This window comes from Papio anubis, unplaced genomic scaffold, assembly GCF_008728515.1.
Source record: "Papio anubis isolate 15944 unplaced genomic scaffold, Panubis1.0 scaffold922, whole genome shotgun sequence".
Taxonomy (NCBI): domain Eukaryota; kingdom Metazoa; phylum Chordata; class Mammalia; order Primates; family Cercopithecidae; genus Papio; species Papio anubis.
In genome coordinates this window covers 1-21,469 of record NW_022169472.1, presented here as the reverse complement: position 1 = coordinate 21,469, position 21,469 = coordinate 1, and the positions used below count along the sequence as shown (strand labels likewise).

Genomic DNA, 21,469 nt, shown 5'->3' with positions numbered 1-21,469 from the left:
CCAGCTACTTGGGAGGCTGAGGCAGGAGAATGGCGTAAACCCGGGAGGCGGAGCTTGCAGTGAGCTGAGATCCGGCCATTGCACTCCAGCCTGGGCAACAGAGCGAGACTCCGTCTCAAAAAAAAGAAAAAAAAAAAAAAACCTTTCTGGCCAGGCACAGGGGCTCATAGCTGTAATCCCAACACTTTGAGAGGCTGAGGTGGGAGGATCACTTGAGCCCAGGAGTTTGAGACTAGCCTGGGCAACATATTGAGACCTCATCTCTACCGAAAACAAAAACGAAATTTCTCTGATTATCCATGATGTAGAGCATATTTACAGTTTCCTATGTTTTGTGGCTTGTTCACTTTTTTTTTTGAGATGGAGTCTCGCTCTGTCACCCAGGCTGGAGTGCGGTGGCAGGATCTCAGCTCACTGCAACCTCTGCTGCCTCCCGGGTTCAAGCAATTCTCCTGCCTCAGCCTCCCAAGTAGCTGGGATTACAGGCACATGCCTGGCTAATTTTTTTGTTTTTAGTAGAGACAGGATTTCGCCATGTTGGCCAGGCTGGTCTCAAACTCCTCATCTCAAGTGATCCACCCAGTTCTGCCTCCCAAAGTGTTGAGATTACAGGCGTGAGCCCCTGCGCCTGCCTCATTTGTTCACTTTTCTATCCAACTATGTGCTTCTTAGTGGCTTCCAGGTACTTTTTATTCTGGATGGTAATCTTTTCTGCTATAATTTACAAATAGGTAATGTCTACTTCATCTTTATTATTTATTTATTTATTGAGACAGTCTCACTCATCACCCAGGCTGGAATGCAGTGGTGCAATCTTGGCTCACTGCCATCTCTACCTCCCAGGTTCAAGTGATTCTCCTGCCTCAGACTCCCAAGTAGCTGGGATTATACTCAGCATGCACCACCATGCCTGGCTAATTTTTTTGTATTTTTAGCAGAGATGGGTTTTTGCCACGTTGGCCAGGCTGGTCTTGAACTCCTGACCTCAAGTGAGCCACCATGCCTGCCCTACTTCATCTTTAAAAGTTCAACTCAACTCATCCCTTCTCTTCTTTGAGATTCTTGCTGAAAACTCCAGTGCACACTGCTTGTTTTCTCTGATGAATCAGCACTGAGCACACACACATAGCAATTTGTCTTTATAATTTGCCTGGTTATCCCCTTCAGCCAGAAGTAGGATTGTTCTTTAAACTCCTATCTTCTCCCCTCTTTTCTCTTTACTTCTTCCCCAGATACTGGCATGAAGGCTCAAAGCAAATTTTAAGGCCACTATACCTCAGATTTGGGCTTCTAATAGATCGATCCTGAAGCAATATTTGTTACTGTCTGGGTGTGGTGGCTCATACCTGTAATCCCAGCACTTTGGGAGGCTAAGGAGGGTGGATCACTTGAGGTCAGGAGTTCGAGACCAGCCTGGCCAACATGGTGAAACCCCGTTCCCTACTAAAAATACAAAAATAAGCCGCGTGTGGTACTGCTTACCTGTAGTCCCAGCTACTTGGGAGGCTGATGCAGGGGGATCACTTGAATTTGGGAGGCAGAGGTTGCAGTCAGCCGAGATTGCACTATTGCACTCCAGCCTGGGCAACAGAGCAAGACTCCATCTCAAAAAAAAAAAAAAAAAAAAAAAAAGAATAGAATAGAATGGAAGAGTTTTGTTGAAGAAAAATGAGAATTGATATGCAACTGTTTTGAATCAGAAAACACAACCTACTAAAAGGGGGAGTTATTCAGCTCCAGCAAATTGTTAAGAGGGAATAAAAATCAATGTTAACAGCTTTTCCACTTTTCAAAAGCTGAAAATCTGTATTTTAGTGTTAAATATACTTTAAAAATGTTAGCCCAACTTTGTGTGTTTGTTGGGTTGGGAGCAGGTTAAAGCCAGACTCAGTATCTGTTAATTCAACAGAATCTAGCATTTAATAGGTACTCAATATTTGAATAATTAGCTGGGTGTGGTGATGCACACACCTGTGGTTCCAGCTACTTGAGAGGCTTAGGTGGGAGGATGGCCTGAGCCCACTGAGGATGCAGTGAGCCCTGATTGCACCACTGCACTCCAGCCTGGGCAACAGAGACTCCGTCTCAAAAAAACAAAACAAAAACATATTTGAATAAAAAGTTTCCCTATTTGCTTTCTTCCTTCCACTAAACTGACTGAAACATCCAGAACAAGTGATGAAAGAGAAAAGCACTAATCAGGTAATCAATTTACCATTAGATTGTGAATTTAATTTAAAATAAAATGTCCCTAAAATCATCTCAGTACTTGGCACACTGACCCAAGATGTGGGGTAGGGGAGCATCCCTTACCACATTCTTTGTTTTCCTGGCAAATACTGGTGGAACAAGACAGCTGAGGATGTGTGAGATCTGACCAAGAACATATGACAGCTGTTTGTGCCAGTCACGTCTAAACCCATGGCTCTCAACTCCAGATCCAAAAACTATCCCCATGTTTTATACCTCCCACACCCAGCATTTAGGATTTCTTCCTCTATAATCTTGCTGGGTGCTGATCTTGGCAGGGCCATCTACTGGGGATAGGTGGTTTGAGGTCTCAGTGGTGGGCACTGGCTTGTTCTTTCCTCCTCTGCAGCTCCTCTCGCCGCCTCGACTGCTGTTCACTCATGCAATCCTTGAACGCCTGCACCTGTGGCTGGCATTGCCGCCAGTCCTGGTGCTGGGCCATGCACTCCTGCACTGCAAAGTGGGAGGCAGCACAGCCAGAGCGGGAGATCAGCTGGTCCAGCGGGTCCTCCTCCTCATCCTCCTTCTTCACCCGTTGGGTCCAGGTATGGCCTTGAGGGGCTGAGGTTGACATCCTGGGGATGGGGAGTCTATAGAACATTAACAGAGACAAGGTTAGAGTGGGGATATAATATGTAAGGTTCCTAGATTATAAATAGCACTGACCAGACTGCACCGTTTAGCCTGTTTATGTCTCCCGTGGGAGACTCTAAGCTTGCAGACAGATGCTTGTGTTTTGTTTTGTTTTGTTTTTTTAAGGGTGTCTTGCTTTGTTACCCAGGCTCACTGTAGCCTCCATCTTTAGGGATCAAGCAATCCTTCCACCTCAGTTCCTCCCCAGCCAGAGTAGCTGGGACTACAGGTGTGCACCACCACACTCAGCTAATTTTTTTGATTTTTTGATAGATACAAGGTTTTTCCATGTTGCTCAGCATGGTCTCAAAACCCTGGGCTGAAGCGATCCTCCTGCCTTGGCCTCCTGAAGTGCTGAGATTACAGGTGTGAGCCAACTGTGCCCAGCTGATGTTTGTCTTGATTTACCTTTGTGCCTCCAGCACTAGGCCTGGCTGAGAGCAGGCCTGCAAAGTGGTTTGAACTGAATGAGATAAACCATGTGAGAATGCTTGACATAACATTCAATAAGTTCAATGGATTTTGCTATTGGAATATTAATTAGGTGAAATGTCATCTTTTTAGATAAGCTATCTCTGATCTACCTAAAAAGAACTAAACTTTCAGCTAGGTACGATGGCTCAAACCTGTAATCCTAGCATTTTGGGAGGCTGAGGAAGGAAGATCCCTTGAGCCCAGGAGTTTGAGACTAGCCTGGGTTATGGCAAGACCTCATCTCTACAAAAAAATTTTAAAATGACTGGGTACGGTGGCTCACGCCTGTAATCCCAGCACTTTGGGAGACCGAGGTGGTTGGATTACCTGAGGTCGGGAGATCAAGACCAGCCTGACCAACATGGAGAAAGCCTGTCTCTACTAAAAATACAAAATCAGCCAGGCATCGTGGCGTATGCCTGTAATCCCAGCTACTCAGGAGGCTGAGGCAGGAGAATCGTTTGAACCCGGGAGGCGGAGGTTGTGATGAGCCGAGATCACACCACTGCACTCCAGCCTGGGGAACAAGAGCGAAACTCTGAGGCCTCAAAAAAAAAAAAAAAAAGAAAGAAAGAAAAAAAATTTAAAAATTAGCTGGGCATGGTGGCACACACTTGTAGTCCCAGGTTCTCAAGAGGCTGAAGAGGGAGAATCCCTTGAGCCCAGGAGTTGAAAGGCTGCAGTGAGCTATGATGCTGCCACTATACTCCAGCTTAGGTGACATGATGAGACCGTTTCAAATAAATAAATAACTGTTCTTCTTTTATCCTGCTAGTCTTATTCTATGCTGAAGAACAAAGTTTAAAAAGTGAAAGAGGCTGGATGTGGTGGCTCACACCTGTAATCCCAACACTTTGGGAGGCCGAGGCAAGTGGAGCACGAGGTCAGAAGTTCAAGACCAGCCTGGCCAAGCTGGTGAAACCCCATCTCCACTAAAAATATAAAAATTAGGTGGGCACGATGGCAGGTGCCTGTAATCCCAGCTACTTGGGAGGCTGAAGCAGGAGAATCGCTTTAATCCAGGGGACAGAGGTTGCAGTGAGCCAAAGATTGCACCACTGCACTCCAGCCTGGGCGACAGAGTGAGACTCCGTCTCCAAAACAAACAAACAAAAAAACAAAGTGAAAGGGTGCCCAAATATGGGTAGGTTTTGGCACATGGGAAGGATAGAAAGAGCTCAGTGTGGCTGTAGCATACACCATGCAGAAACCTGGCCTCTGCATCTATAAGGTGAGATGGCTTTGTAAACTATACAAAAATGTGAGATGTATTTATTTGCCCAAACTGTCATGCCCATCTGCATCAGAACACTCAGCAGAAAGCAGCATACAGAAGGAACTTAAGATCTGAAGAGAAATGACTTCAACCTTTGCAAAAATTTCACCATGATGGGCTGTAAAGAAACTAGAAGGACTCCTTATTACCTTTACTGTGTCTCTCATTCACTCAACCAATGATTAAGTACCTATCATGTACCAGGCACTATGCTAGTGCTGAGGATTCAAGAGTGTCTAAGTCAGTTAAGTTCCTGGCTTCATGGAGTTTACAACCTAGACAAGGAGAGAGGGCAGTTTAGTATGCAGTGTATAGATAGCGAAGACTGGGACCACAGTGGAGGGATACCTAATCCAGACAAGGGCAGGAATAGCAGGGAAGGCTTCCTAGAGGAAGTGATTTCCAAGCTGAAACTTGACATATGGAACAAAAGTTAGCCAGAGATGGGAAAACTATTTTTGGTCAATGGAAGAGCAGGTGGTTGAGATAGAATCTGATACATGAGAGAAAAAAAAAAAAAGTTCAGTGATGGGAAAATAGAGTATCAGAACAAGACAATATTAAACTGGTGGGCTTTGTAGGACATAGTAGGGAATTTAAGGCTTTTTATTCTGAGGGCAATGGGGAAGTCACAAGAGGGAGTCAGGCACTTTACACAACTCATTTGCCTTGGAGGCAGTATAACTTAAGCAGGAGGGGGAAAATGGGCTTTGAAACAGACTCGGACCTAGCTTTGTCACTGCCTCATTTGGTGTCCTTGGACACGTCATTTGATAACCTCTCTGGAAACACAGAGATGAAGCTGGGTGCCATGGCTCACGCCTGTAATCCCAGCACTTTGGGAGACTGAGGCTGCAGGATGGTTTGCGCCCAGCCTGGGCAACACTGCGAGCCGTGATCATGCCACTGCATCCCAGCCTGGGTGACAGCGGGAGACCCTGCCTCAAAAAAAAAAAAAAAAGATAAGGTTTATAAGGAGGCTAGTACGTCTAAAGAGTTCAATAAATGATAGTTCTCTCTTCCTAAACAGGCCAGCAGCAAATAATTTAGAGAAAGAACAGTGGAATGGAAAGTGCCTTGGATCCTAAACCAAGAGATCCGTATTCGAATCCCAGCACTACGCCTTACTATGTAAACTTTTTCATTTTAGTTTCCCCATTAATAATATTTAATTCGCACAATAGAATGAAGATTAACGAATGAAAAGTGCTTGGGCTACAACAGGACTCAGTAAATGCTACTGTACTCTCCTCTCACCACCTTCTGGCTTCAGTCTCCGGAGTAAAATGAGGACGACCCCTGCTCAGAGATCAGGGTAGGCTAGATGGTTGGCAGCTGGATCGTGGAGGCTGGCCTAAACTAGGAAGTCATGGAAAGGATCTTAAAGCAGAAAAATGCTGGCAGCCACGAGGCCTGAAATGCCTCAGGGGCATCGCGGACTTTGAACTTTGAGGACGCATGCGCGCGCGCGGCCGCTAATCGCTGCACCTTTGGGCCCGCAACGCCTTCTGAAGAACGCGGTATGCGATGCTCACCGAATAGGTGGGAGAAGAGGGCCCGAACACACGCTCCTACGCAGCGGCTTGAGCTTCGCGGGCGGTTGAGGGTCCTCTGTCCATCCTTCCGGGAACCAGCCCCTCGTGTGGAGCGCGCACACGGAAGGGGCGGGGAACGTGAAAAAGGCCCGTTTTCATTGGTGGCCTCTCGGTGTTGAGCCCACCCTCTGTCCTCGCCGCAGCCTTCTCGGGGACCCACTTCCGGGAAGGGGCGGAAGAGGTGGGCTGGTGGAGGCGGGGTCGAGATGGCGGCGCCTTTGAGGATTCAGAGCGACTGGGCGCAAGCCCTAAGGTGAATCCAGGCCCAGAACAGAGTCAGAGGAGGAGGGTAGTGGATGTTGCTTTTGCGTCAAGGAGAGCCATGCCTGGTCCAGGATATCAATAGGGGTTACTTCATCAATTGTTGAGGGATATGGAGGGAACAGGGTCCGGAAAAAGAAGTCTCAAACCCGTATGGTCATTCTCTGAAAAGCTATCCCCAGGCCAAGGGAGCACATGAGTTGTGTGATCCCCGCGTCAGAATTAGTATCAGTGAGTTGGAGAAAGACAGGGATACTGGAAGGCAGGAAGGCTCTTGGCCAAGCAGTCATTTAGCAAATATTGATTAGTCGTCAGTTATTTCCAGAAGTCCCTGTACTCACCACCACTTTGTGCATGTGATGGAACCTTTGTATTCTCCTAGGCCCCTAATGCTATATTGGGCATACTGGACGATACTATTAAGGAAACTAACACTATGTCCAGGCCCAGTACTGGATGCTTGGTGGAGCTCAGATGTATACTCTAAATATAAGTGATGGTTCCTGCTCTTAAGAAGCTGACATCCAAGCCGGGTGCGGTGGCTCACGCCTGTAATCCCAGCACTTTGGAAAACTGAGATTGGTGGATCATTTGAGGTCAGAAGTTCAAGACCAGCCTGACCAACATGGTGAAACCCTGTCTTTACTAAAAATACAGAAATTAGCCGGGTGTGGGAGTGGGCACCTATAATCCCAGCTACTCGGGAGGCTGAGGCAGGAGAATCGGTTGAACCCAGGAGGTGGAGGTTGCAGTGAGCTGAGGTTGCACCACTGCACTCCAGCCTGTGTGACAGAGCGATACTCATCTCAAAAAAAAAGAAAAGCTGAAATCTTAAGTAGGAATACACAGCCAACTATTCATTCATAAAACGTTTATTGATCTTATACTGTGCCAGTTGTTTCTCTAGGAATCAGGATGGATATAGCAGTGCCGTATTTGTCAACTGCTACTGCTAATAAGGGTTTTTCAAATTGAAACAATGGTGAAGATGAATGAAACAGCCTTCTGCATTTAAGAAATTTTCACCTTACTAAATTTATACCTTACTTAATTTAGGTGGGCTAAAATACAGACTAGTTGCTAGTACACAGAATGTGATAAGTAGTAAAGAACAATAACATGAAGTTCCACTAGGTACCTATGAGAAAGTACAGCACCAGAATCAGAAGGCTTAACTTGCCCAAGATCATGCATCTCGTCAAATGATAGAGGGTTACTGTCAACCTAGATGTTTCTGTCTTAAAAGCATAGACCCTTTCCATTAGACCCTAAAAGTGCTAGGGTGAAGAGATCAGGATTTGGATGATTGGGCAGGTGCCGAAATAATAAAAGGAATCTTGTTTGGTTATTGTGAGAGTTAATGATTGTATATGGAAAGTGCTTAGCACAGGGCTTGGTTTACAATAATCCTGATAAATATCTAATTAGATAACCTTGATTTTTCAAAGTGAGCTCACTGTTGATGGATGAGCATTAATTTAACCAACAGATATCTATTCATTAAATAGTTAATCCACAAATACTTCTTGAACAAATAAAGTTTGTGTGTCTTAGAATGATCTATACCTGATGAAAGGTTGAACTAGCTCATGTCTAAGTACTGTGACCAAACTGGAGGTTACATGACCTTCTTTCTTCCCTTGTAACTATGGGATCCTGTTCAACTTTGGGTGAGCCTAATTAAGCTTTTGTCTTTCTTCATAGGAAGGATGAAGGGGAGGCCTGGCTGAGCTGTCATCCCCCAGGTAATACCCTATATGCTGTCACTTTAAAGAAGAAGGATTATTATCCTTAAAAGAAAGCTTCCTATTTTCTCTTGGCCCAGCCTCCTTATATAATACTCATAGTCTGCAAATATGCTTGACCAGTCGGTACTGTATAGCTAACACCCCAACTCCTCCATTCCAAGGGAAGGCCTTCAGATTGATTTTCCATTTGAAAGCCACAGACTTATTCATGGAGACATTGTTGATGCATCTTAATTAATCACTTACCCTGTGCTGTTGTATTCTAAGCACTTCTGCAGCTTTAACTGGGACCTTCTTGATGATAATTTCTAGATCTATAGCTCCAGCCCTGACTTCTGCATGTTCAAACAGAGATTGATTAGTTGTTTGCTGGAGATTCTGCTTAAAGGTCTCACTGTCACCTTAAGTTACTTGACTTACTGAAGTCCAAAACCAAGCTGAGTACATTTGTTGTCAAGTGAGTTCTCTTTCTTGATTTTCTCATTTCTTAAGTTACCATCATTTTTCTAGGCACCAGAGTGAAAAACCTAGTTATTTGACCCTGCCATATCCAGGAAGCTCCCAAGTCTTATCAGTTTTTCTTTTGAATAACACTCTTTATTTCATTCACAGGATTCTTTTCAAATTGGTAACCAATGTGGTACCATTCTAAAACAAATCAACCTTCCTTCTAAATTCTGTGAGAAAGTTTTGTTTTGCTGATTATCTTTCATTTCAAATGCTACTGATATATTGTATTTCTATGACAAATAAAGTTTGGGCCAGGCACAGTGGCTCACACCTATAATCCTAGCACTTTGGGAAGCTGAGGCAGGAGGATCACTTGAGCCCAGGAGTTCGAGACCAGCCTGGGAAACAAAGTGAGACGCCCATCTCTATAAAAAATAATAAAAAAAAAAAATAGGCATAGTGGCATGCTTGTATAGTCCCAGCTACTTGGCAGGCTGAGATAGGAGGATCTGTTGAGCCCAGGAGGTTGAGGCTGCAGTGAGTTACAATTGAACCATTGCACTCTTGCCGGAGTGACAGAGTGAGACCCCATCATTAAAAAAAAAAAAAAAGATTATTGTTTATATTAGTGGAATAAAGGACTGACTTTATAGTGTTGTGACTTGCCAATCATCTTAAAGTATAAGGCCAGATGTGGTGGCTCACACCTATCATCCACCATTCTGGGAGGCCAAGATGGAGGATTGCTTGAGACCAGCTTGGGGAACATAGGGAGACCTCGTGTCTACAGCAAATAAAACTAGCTGGGCATGGTGTTGGGTGTCTGTAGTCCCAGCTACTCAAGAGGCAGAGGTGGGAGGATTGCTCAAGTCCAACAAGTCAAGGCTGCAGTGAGCTGTGATCATGCTACTGGATCTCCTACCCTGATCGGGTAGCCGTGATCATGCTACGTGATCTCCTACCCTGGACCAGAAAGTGAGACCCTGTCTCTAAAAAAAGAAACACACACACAAATATACAAATATATATATACACACACATACATACACATATATACATATATATATATATGTAACATAAAAATTCAAGGACAATATTGTATTTTATTTTAACTATTTTATTGTGCTTAATTATGTTCAAAAATCCTATTCTAACTGCTTGAGCTAGGATTGTGCCACTGTACTCCAGCCTGAGAGACAGAGCGAAACCCTGTCTCAATTAAAAAATAAAAATAAAAAAAATTTAAAAGCTGGGCACAGTGGCTCTACTAAAAAGAAATACAAAAAATTAGCCAAGCATTGTGGCGGGTGCCTGTAGTCCCAGCTACTCGTGAGCCTGAGGCAGGAGAATGGCATGAACCCGGGAGGCAGAGCTTGCAGTGAGCCGAGATCATGCCACTGCATTCTAGCCTAGTCGACTGAGCAAGACTCCGTCTCAAAAAAAAAAAAAAAATAAAAAAAAAGCTGGGCACGGTGGCTCACGCCTGTTATCCCAGCACTTTAGGAAGCCATGGTGAGCGGATCACCTGAGGTCAGGAGTTTGAGACCAGCCTGGCTAACATAAAACCCCGTTTCTACTAAAAATACAAAAAATTAGCCGGGCATGGTGGTGCTGCCTGTAATCCTAGCTACTCAGGAGGCTGAGGCAGGAGAATCGCTTAAACCCATGAGGTGGAGGTTGCAGTGAGTGGAGATCGCGCCATTGCATTCCAGCCTGGGTAACAAGAGTGAAACTCCGTCTCAAAAATAAATAAATAAATAAATAAAAGTAAAAAAAAAAATACACAAAAGACCTACATTTTATTTTAACTAAAATATATAAACATACATTAAAATTCACCATCTCTTCATTAGTCCACTGATTATTACAAGGACCTTGGCTTTCTTATAATAAACCATAACCGAAAGGCACAGTTTCTTTAAAGCAAGGCAAATCTTTACTTACGCTAAAAAAGCAATCTAAGAGCAAAATGTCAACTGGGGTTTATATTTTTTTAGATCTTTTCCCTAACATTTTGCATTTATCTTGCCCATACATACTATTAAAGCAGTTTTTTAAAACAGAGTCTTGCTCTGTCACCCAGGCTGGAATGCAGTGGCATGATCTCGGCTCACTGCAACCTCCAGTCCCGGGTTGAAGCGATTCTCGTGCCTCAGCCTCCTGAATAGCTGGAACTACAGGTGCATGTTACCATGCCCAGCTAATTTTTGTATTTTTAGTAGAGACGGGATGTCACCATGTTGGCCAGGCTGGTCTTGAACTCCTGACCTCAAGTGATCCTCCTGCCTTGGCCTCCCAAAGTGCTGGGATTATAGGCATGAGCCACTGCCCCTGGCCTAAAACAGTTTTTAAAAAAATTATCAAGTCTTTACAAAGCAACAAACTTAGTTTTGTTTTGTTTTTAATTACCAAGCTACCTTCAACAACCAAGGAGTTTTTTTTTTGTTTGTTTGTTTTTGAGATGGAGTCTCACTCTGTTGCCCAGGCTGGAGTGCAGTGGCGCAGTCTCGGCTCACTGCAACCTCCGCCTGCCAGGTTCAAGTGATTCTCCAGCTTCAGCCTCCCAAGTAGCTGGAACTACAGGCGTGTGCCGCCATGCCTGGCTAATTTTTTTGTTTTTTTTTGTTGTTTTTTTTTTTGAGACGGAGTTTCGTTCTTGTTGTCCAGGCTGGAGGCTGGAGTGCAATGGCACAATCTTGGCTCACTGCAACCTCCACCTCCCAGATTCAAGCAATTCTCCTGCCTCAGCCTCCCGAGTAGCTGGGATTACAAGCATGTGCCACCATGCCTGGCTAATTTTGTATGTTTTTTTTTTTTTAACAGAGACACGGTTTCTCCATGTTGGTCAGGCTGGTCTCGAACTCCCAACCTCAGGTGATCCATCCACCTCAACCTCCCAAAGTGCTGGGGTTACAGGCATGAGCCACCGCGCCCGGCAATTTTTTGTATTTTTAGTAGAGACGGGGTTTCACCGTGTTAGTCAGGATGGTCTCCATCTCCTGATCTTGTGATCCACTCACTGTGGCCTCCCAAAGTGCTGGGATTACAGGTGTGAGCCACCGCACCCGCACTTTTTTTTTCTTTTTTGAGGGTAACTTGTAGGCTCAGTTTTCTTTATGAATTGGAGTTAATGATGTCTCTTAAGGAGGAGGATGGTTTTTGTTTCTGTGTGTGTTTATTTTTATTTTTATATATTATTTATTTATTTATTTATTTTTGAGTTGGAGTTTCGCTCTTGTCGCCCAGGCTGGAGTGCAGTGGTGTGGTCTTGGCTCACTGCAACCTCCGCCTCCTGGGTTCAAGCAATTCTTCTGCCTCGGCCTCCCAAGTAGCTGGGATTGCAGGCATGTGCCACCACGCCTGGCTAATTTTTTTGTTTTGTTTTTTTTTTGAGATGGAGTCTCGCTCTGTCGCCTAGGCTGGAGTGCAGTGGCACAATCTTGGCTCACTGCAAGCTCCACCTTCCGGGTTCATGCCATTCTCCTGCCTCAGCCTCCTGAGTAGCTGGGACTACAGGTACCCGCCACCATGCCCAGCTAGTTTTTTTGTATTTTTGGTAGAGACAGGGTTTTACTGTGTTAGGCAGGATGGTCTCGAACTCCTGACCTTGTGATCCACCCACCTCGGCCTCCCAAAGTGCTGGGATTACAGACGTACTGTGCCTGGCCTATTCTTATTTTTTTGAGACAGGGTCTTGCCCTGTTGCTCAGGCTGGAGTAGAGTTACATGGTTATGGGTCACTGCAGCCTTGATCTCCTGGGTTCAAGAGATCCTCCCACCTAAGCCTCCTGAGTAGCTGGGACCACAGCCATGCACCACCATACCCGGCTAATTTTGTAAATTTTTTGTGGAGACAAGGTCTCACTATGTTGCCCAGGCTGGTCTTGAACTTCTGTGTTTATTTTTTAATGCATGGGGTCTCACTGTGTTTCCCAGGTGCTGAATTTGAACTCCTGTGCTCAAGTGATCCTTTCTCAGCCTCCCAAGTAGCTGAGACTCTAGGTGTGATCCACCATCTTGTTTCTTGTTTTTGTTTTTAAATAACAGCTTTATTGAGATAAAAATGTGTGCTATCTATGTGCTAGTTGCTTTACATATATTATTTCTAGTATCACTCCCCCGCAAAAAAAAGTCTATACCTGTTAACAGTCACTTTCCACCCCCCAATCCTAGCAACCACTAGTTTACTTTCTATCTCTATGGTTTTGCCTACTTTGGACATTTCACATAAATGGAATCATAAAATACGTGGCCTTTTGTGTGACTTCTTTCACTTAGCATAATGTTTCTTTTTTTTTTTTGAGAGTCTTACTCTGTTGTCTAGGCTGAAGTATAATGACGCAATCTCAGCTCCTCATTGCAACCTTCACCTCCCGGATTCAAGTGATTTTTGTGCCTCAGCTTCCTGAGTAGCTGGGATTACAGGCACCTGCCACCACACCCGGGTAATTTTTGTATTTTTAGTAGAGACGAATGAGGTTTCGGCATGTTGGCCAGGCTGGTCTTGAACTCTTGGCCTCAAGTGATCTACCCACCTCGGCCTCCCAAAGTGCTGGGATTACAGGCAACTTAGTACAATGTTTCTATTTGTTGTTTTTATCAGTACTTCATTCCTTTTTGTGGCCCAGTAATACTCTGTTGTATGGATACACTATAATTTGTTTATCCATTCATCAATTGACGGACATTTATTTCTAGGTTTTGGCTATTATGAGGGAAGGAGATTTTGATGGCAGGATAGATGGCATGAGAACCGGCTGCTGTGGGGAATGGGAGAGGTGAAAGGATTACAAAACTGCTGAGTTTAGAAACATGAATTGTATTGGTGACAATTGGCAGTTGTGTCCTTTTCTGGAGCAGTGCTTAGCAGCCTGCATGTAGGAATGTAGAAGGTGAGTGGTTGGACTGATCCCAGTTCTGCTATTATATAGAGAAAACCAAGGCTGAGGTCATTTTAGTGACTTCACAAATGCAGAGAAGTCAGCTGGGCAGGGTAACTCACCCTGTAATCCTACCACTTTGGGAGGCTGAGGCAGAAGGATTGCTTGAGCCCAGTAGTTCGAGACCAGTCTGGGCAACAGTCTCTACTAAAAATAAAAAAAAAATAAAAATAAAAAATTGGCCGGGCGTAGTGGCTTACGCTTGTAATCCCAGCACTTTGGGAGGCTAAGGCGGGTGGATCACGAGGTCAGGAGATCGAGACCATCCTGGCTAACACGGTGAAACCCCTTCTCTGCTAAAAAAAAATGCAAAAAATTAGCTGGGTGTGGTGGCGGGCGCCTGTAGTCCCAGCTACTTGGGAGGCTGAGGCAGGAGAATGGCGTGAACCCAGGAGGCGGAGCTTGCAGTGAGCCGAGATCGCGCCACTGCACTCCAGCCTGGGTGACTGAGCGAGACTCCGTCTCAAAAAAAAAAAAAAAAAAAAAAGTTGGGCATGGTGGCATGCAGGCTACTCAGGAAGCTGAGGTGGGAGAATCACTTGATTCCAGGAGACAGAGGCTGCAGTGAACCATGATCATGCCACTGCACTCCAGCCTGGGTGACAGAGTGAGACCCTGTCTCACATATTTAAAAAATACATATATATACACATCCACAAATGTAGAGAAGTCATTGAGTGATTGGTCGAAATGATGCACCATGAGGGCCAGACTTCTTAAGGCAGTTGGTAAACACAGTAGGGAATTATGGAGTGGGATAAAAAGTGAAGTTCCTTCAGTTCTGTTTTTGTGGCATCTTTCTGAAATAGTGCTTCATGATACTTCCCTGTGAAAAGCATCTTTACTAGGTCTTCTATAGGCCAAACTTCTACCCTAGACTTGAGTTTCTCTGGGATTTATCCCTTAAGTATCATTTCCATGACTGCTATTACCAAACTGGTGTATTAATTGATGACGCCTTCCCTCTTGTTTTTTTTTTTCTTTTATTATTTTTTTTTGAGATGGTGTCTCACTCTGTCACCCATACTGGAGTGCAATGGCGTGGTCTCAGCTCACTGCAACCTCCGCCTCCCAGGTTCAAGCGATTCTTCTGCCTCAGCCTCCTGAGTATCGTAGCTGGGACTACAGGCGCATGCCACCAAACCTGGCTAATTTTTGTATTTTTAGTAGAGATGAGGTTTCACTGTGTTGGCCAGGCTGGTCTTGAACTCCTGATGTTGTGATCCACCCACCTTGAGCTCCCAAAGTGATGAGATTACAGGCGTGAGCCACCATGCCCAGCCGACTTTCTTTCATTCTTGATATGCTCCTCCTTAATTTGGAGTTTTCTTTCCCTTATTTTCTTCCTAGCCAGCTCCTATCTTTCTTTGAGGATCCTACGCAAGTCCTATACTCTCTAGAAAGCGCTCCCGGCCAGACGTGGTGGCTTACGCCTGTAATCCCAACACTTTGGGAGGCTGAGGTGGGTGATCACCTGAGGGGAGGAGCTCAAGACCAGCCTGGCCAATCTGGTGAAACCCCATCTCTGCTAAAAATACAAAAATTAGCCAGATGTGGTGGCAGGCGCCTGTAATCCCAGCTACTTGGGAGGCTGAGGCATGAGAACTGCTTGAACCCAGGAGGTGGAGGTTGCAGTGAGCTGAGATCGCGCCATTACACTCCAACCTGGGCGACACTAATGAAACTCCATCTCAAAAAAAAAGCCCTCCCACTCTTATGTGAATCCATGGTGATTTCTACTTCTCTCTTCTGTAACTTCAGTTTGGTTTGACATTTATTTACTGAATAATAAATGAATGTAGCACCCTGGTAGACTCAAGGACTTCACAGTCTGTTGGGCAAGTCAGGCATGTAAACAGTGTGTTATATGGGCTGTTTTGGACATGAATATATAAGGTGTAGAAGAAGAATGGAAACAGTTTTTAACTTCATTTTATCATCTGCGTGTGCTTATGTGTAGGATAATATCTTACTTGGCCCATATCTCTGCAAAATCAGTATTCTACTTAGGCAAATTTTACAGGTTACTGAAGCTTAATTCTTTACTGTGTATTATGTGTATATACTGTGGATAAATACATGTATGCATATTGATCTTCACCTTTCATCCTGGAAGAATTACATTTCACAGCCAGTTACATCAGGTTGAGATCACTCTAGCAGCCCTCTCTACAAATGCTGTATCAAATCACTAAATCTTTGTTCTTTTTTAGTCTTGAAAATGTGTTTTAGTCAGGTCGGGTGCAGTGGCCCACACCTGTAATCCCAGCACTTTGGGAGGCCGAGGCGGGCGGATCACGAGGTCAGGAGATTGAGACCATCCTGGCTAACACGGTGAAACCCCATCTCTACTAAAAATATAAAAAATTAGCTGGGTGTGGTTGCAGGTGCCTATAGTCCCAGCTACTCAGGAGGTTGAGGCAGGAGAATGGCGTGAACCCAGGAGGCGGAGGTTGCAGTGAGCCGGATCGCGCCACTGCACTCCAGCCTAGGTGACAGAGCGAGACTCCATCTCAGACAAAAAAAAAAAAAAAAAAATAGAATATGTATTTTAGTCTTGAAAGTGTATTCCCTTTCAAATTAGAGTTGCCTAGTGCTATAGTTTGGATATTTGACCCCTCCAAATCTCATGTTGAAATTTAATCCTCAGTGTTGGAGGTAGGGCCTAACGCGGGGGGGTGTTTTAGGTCATGGGGGCAGACGCCTCATGAATAGATTAATGTCCTCCCTGGGGAGTGAGAGTGACTGAGTTCTCACTCTGTTCTTTCCTGAGAAAGCTGATTGTAAAAAAGATCCTGGTATCTCCCTCCTCTCTCTTACTTCCTCTCTCACCATGTGATCTCTGCACACACTGGCTCCCTTCTCCTTCTGCCATGCGTGGAAGCAGCCTGAGGCTCTCATCAGAAGCAGATGCTGGTGCCATACTTGTACAGTCTGCAGAACCGTGAGCCAAATAAACCTCTTTTCTCTGTAAATTACCCAGCCTCAGGTATTCCTTTATAGCAACACTAAACAGACTAAGACACCTAATCTAATTCTCTTTTTACTTCACCTGACTTTTAACACAGGTACCTGTTTTTCTTTCATGGGCCAATTTCATGGGTTTACTATTTATACAGATGCCTGAATTGGGTCTTCAAAGAGAAAAATATTAAATTTTTCTTATTTTTTGAGACATGCTTTTTTTGTACCATATAGGGAAACCGTCTTTGTATGGCAGCCTAACATGTCAAGGAATTGGCCTAGATGGCATCCCAGAGGTTACAGCTTCAGAAGGATTTATTGTGAATGAAATAAACAAGGTATGTTTTTATATCTTCTAGATGGCACGATATTTAAAACTATGGTAGTACCCATACATCTACTTTAGATATTTATACGATTATCGTGTATCTCCACTTCATTTATATGAGAATCATAGTTTTTGCTGCCTGTGTTAATAGTTTTCTTTTTCTCGTGTAGTTACATATACTTTTAAGTGCCATCAAACTTCCTCTTACTTCCCTTATATCAGTTCTGATAATGCAAGATGTATGTGTAATTTAAATTTTTCTAGTAGCCACATTATATAGAGATAAAAGTAAATGATGAAATTGATTTTTGTTTTGTTTTGTTTTTTGAGATGGAGTCCTGCTCTGTCACCCAGGCTGGAGTGCAATGGCCACGATGTGGCTCACTGCAACTGCACCTTCCTCCCGAGGTTCGAGCAATTCTCATGCCTCAGCCTCCTTAGTAGCTGGGGTTACAGGCACCCTTCCTGCATTGTTTTTGCATTTTTTTTTTTTTTTTTTTTTTTTTTTTGAGGCCCAGGGTCACCAGCTCTGGTCACCAGGCTGGAATGCAGTGGCCGGGATCTCCAGCTCACTGCTGGCTCCCGGAGTTCCGCGCCATTCTCCTGCACTCCGGCCTCAGTAGCTGGGACTACAGTGATCCGCCACCTGCGCCCGGCTAGTTTTTGTATTTTTAGTAGAGAGGCAGGGTTTCACCATGTTAACCAGGATGGTCTCGATCTCTGACCTGTCCGCCCGTCTCGGCGCCAAAGTGCTGGGATTACAGGCTTGAGCCACAGCCCGGCCCAAATTTTTGCATTTTAGTAGAGATGGGGTTTCATCATGTTGAAGCTGGGCTGGTCTTGAACTCCTGACCGCCATTGATCCACCCATCTTGGCCTCCCAAAGTGCTGAGATTCAGGCGCCGAGCCACCGCCTAATAAAATTGGTTGCAGCAAGCCATATTTGATCTAACCCGGGTATACCTAAACATTATTTCAACCACTTGAAATACTACTAAAATTATTAGAGATTTTACATTTATTTTTCTTGATAAAAGTCTTCGGCGCCATGTATATTTTACTTTTTACAGCCTGGATTCAGACTCTAATTTTTTATTAGAAATACTTGATCTGTATTTAAGGTTTTATAAAATTTACAGTTGAAAACATATGCCTATATCCAAGTAGTTCTTAGTTGCCTGATATGAAAAACATTACCTACTACTGAACAATGCTTAGCCTTATAGTCCATATCTGTTGAGGCCTTGATGAAGAGTCTACATTAATGGTATAACAGTTTTCTTGTTTGTCTTTGAGATTTGAGTATATGGGTAAACAAGCATTGGTGCACCCTTGATTTGCCCTCTCCCTACTAATTCTGACTGCTGCAGTTAGGTATGCTCTGATGAGATGATTCCTAAGGGTGGACCAACCTTTGTTTCATTTTATTTTTTGTGTAATTAAAGCTTTTTAGTTATATAAAATACTTTGGATATACTTACAAGGAATAGAGAATACTTCATTTTTTCATGTATAAGTTGCCTTGATGTTCATTCATTTCCCTAGGTGAGATGATTCCTTAGGAAGCGGACCAGCCTTTTGTTTCATTTTCTTTTTGTGTAATTAAAGCTTTTTAGTTATAAAAATATTTTGGGGCTGGTAGCAGTGAAGCAAGCCTGTAATCCCAGCACTTTGGGGAGGCGAGGCAGTAGGATCCGAGGTCAGGGAGAGATCGAGACCATCCTGGCCAACATGGTGAAACCCCGTCTATTAAAATAAAAACTAGCCCGGAGGGAGTGGCGAGGCGCCTGTAGTCCCAGCTACTCTGGGCTGAGGGCAGGAGGAATGGTAAACCGGGGCCGAGGGGCTTGCAGTGAGAGCTGAGATGCGGCCACTGCACTCAGCCTGGGCGACAGGTGAGACTCCGTCTCAAAAAAGGCAGTGTGGCTCAAGCCCTGTAATCCCAGCACTTTGGGGCCGGAGGCGAAGGCGGATCACAAGGTCAGGAGATGAGACCATCCTGGCTAGCCGGTGAAACCCGTCTCTACTAAAATACAAAACCTTGGTGAGGTGGTGAGCGCCTGTAGTCCCTTCGGGAGGCTGAGGCAGGAGAATGCGTGGAAGTGAACCGGGGAGGCAGACTTGCAGTGAGCTGAGATCAAGCCACTGCACTCCCAGCCTAGAAGACGAAACAGACTCCGATCTCAAAAAAAAAAAAAAAAAAAAAAAAAAAAAAATATTTTGGGTATACTAACAAGAATAGAGAATACTTTGTTTTTTACATGCAAATGTTCATTCATTACTCTCTTTGGGCCAGGTAATAGGCTACATGTTATTATATATTTCATATTTGTTTTTCATAAACAGCTATGGGTATTATAGGTGTCAGAAGATCTAAGTCTTAGTTAATTCTGACACTTATTAGCTATGTGATTTTGGACAAATAACTTAGTTCTCTGGGTCTCAGTTTCCTCATCAATAAAGCTGAGATCATAATCTACCTCCTAGAATGGTTAATGGGGAATGAGACTGCACGTGGATGAATCTATAAAATACTACAAAAGTTAGTTTTGGTTGTTTTACCATGACAATCCTGTGGGATTGGCATTTTAAATGTCCATTTTGCAGATAGGCAAACAAACTCAGAGAGGTTAATTAATCTCTAATAATCAAAGACAGACTGTATGCTGGCATTGAAACCCAGTTCTGTTGATTCCAAGTTTAGCACTACCATGCAAGCCTACGTTTTTCTCAGGTGTTTTTGCACAGCCTGGGTGCTGACTTCTTTCTTCCCTTCATACTCAGACCTGGATACAGTCCTTATCACTTCAAACATGATTGCTAATTTTTGCTGTGAACCTGCTGGGTGGGTTCAGACAGTAAGTGCTTATAGTTGAACATTCGTTTCCTAACTGCCATGAGTCACTTTGCTATTTGATATTGCTACATTGTTCTCTTAAACAGTATATCTGTCATTGTGCTTAAATGTCTAACCCTGGAGGATAAAAATGTTTGACTTAGAATTTTATCTTAGTGCAGCATACTCACATTTTTTCCACTTGAATTTTGTCTGTTCTGATCTCTCTTGCAGTTTTTCTTTAAAATATTTTCATTAACAGCATGATTGTCCACTGCTAATATTGGAAGATATTTTAACATTTATCTTCCTTCATAGTCTGTTTGTGGATCAAAGGTTGATTTGCAAGATTGCAAAGTAGGAGAAAAGAACTGATTATTGAAATCTGTCACATAGCTCCAAAGAAATGAAGTCTTCTGAGAGCTAACCCAATTCTTACAGAGGCCCAAACACTAAGCTTTTGAAACTCCTTGCATCCTTGCTAGCGTGAATATTCAGCCAAGAGAATTTAGCTGACACTTTAGTTTCTGGTACAAAAGGTAGTTCCAAATCCAGGCCAGCACTCTTGCAGCTATATGGGCTTTGTCACGCAGTTAGAAGCAAAAACTCATTTAAAGAAAGGCCTGCAGGCAGCCAGGCATGGATATGCTGGCTAAGAAAGTGCTGTTTGTGTAGATAGTCTAATTGTCATTTTAAAGGAGTAGATCTGTAAAGAACATACTGATTCAATGATGAGAATATTTTGACTTTGAAACCATTCTTTCTAATGAACTGTGAGGACCTGTGCTTGTTGGATATAAGGAGATTCAGAAAATTTTGATTACTGAAGTCATTTTCATTGTCCTGAAGAATGACCAGAGACTTGGCCGGGCGCGGTGGCTCATGCCTGTAATCCCAGCACTTTGGGAGGCCGAGGTGGGTGGATCACGAAGTCAGGAGATCGAGACCATTCTGGCTAACATGGTGAAACCCCGTCTCTACTAAAAATACAAAAAAAAAAAAAAAAAATTAGCCAGACGTGGTGGTGGGCACCTGTAGTCCCAGCTACTCAGGAGGCTGAGGCAGGAAAATGTCGTGAACCCAGGAGGCAGAGCTTGCAGATCGCGCCACTGCACTCCAGCCTGGGCAACAGTGGGAGACTCCGTCTCAAAAAAAAAAAAAGAATTGCCAGAGATTTTGAAGTACTACTACAGAAGAGATAAAAGGTTAGGGGTCCTTTGGTGAGTGTAGCTCCTCAATTCCTTATAGGAGATCTATACTTAGGTGATAGTATTGGTATTATGCTGGTTAGAGTAAGGGGCTGTCATATTGCAAGAGTCCTTGAGGGAGAGTTTACCAAGCCTTTTTTTGGAGACGGAGTCTCACTCTGTTGCCCAGGCTGGAGTGCAGTGGCACAACCTTGGCTTACTACAAGCTCCGTCTCCCAGGTTCACAACATTATCCTACCTCAGTCTCCGAGTAACTGGGACTACAGGCGCCCGCTACCAAACCAGGCTAAATTTTTTTGTATTTTTAGTAGGGACGGGGTTTCACTGTTAGCCAGGATGGTCTTGATCTCCTGACCTCGTGATCCTCCCGCCTAAGCCTCCCAAAGTGCTGGAATTAGAGGCGTGAGCCACCGCGCTCAGCCACCAAGCCTTTTTTTTTAACCTCTACACATGCTACCTCGAAACACCAATATTCTTATCTAAAATGGATACAGATGGCCTTTAAC

At 44.1% G+C, this 21,469-nt stretch overlaps 2 protein-coding genes across 2 annotated transcripts; one reads left to right on the top strand and one right to left on the bottom strand.

The window, feature by feature from the left end:
• Positions 1 to 2,203: 2,203 nt before the first annotated feature.
• On the bottom strand, positions 2,204 to 6,348 carry LOC101016257 (cytochrome c oxidase assembly factor 4 homolog, mitochondrial). Its single transcript, XM_003910400.2, has 2 exons — positions 6,169 to 6,348; positions 2,204 to 2,840 (listed from the first exon to the last, which is right to left on the bottom strand). The coding sequence occupies exon 2, from the start codon at positions 2,822 to 2,824 to the stop codon at positions 2,561 to 2,563; it is 264 nt and encodes an 87-aa protein (XP_003910449.1). The 5' UTR covers positions 2,825 to 2,840; positions 6,169 to 6,348; the 3' UTR covers positions 2,204 to 2,560.
• LOC116273590 (proteasomal ATPase-associated factor 1-like) lies at positions 6,347 to 20,713 on the top strand. Its single transcript, XM_031662731.1, has 4 exons — positions 6,347 to 6,481; positions 8,194 to 8,234; positions 16,826 to 16,929; positions 19,704 to 20,713. Exons 1-4 carry the CDS (start codon positions 6,435 to 6,437, stop codon positions 19,734 to 19,736), a joined length of 225 nt encoding a protein of 74 aa, XP_031518591.1. The 5' UTR covers positions 6,347 to 6,434; the 3' UTR covers positions 19,737 to 20,713.
• Positions 20,714 to 21,469: the final 756 nt, after the last annotated feature.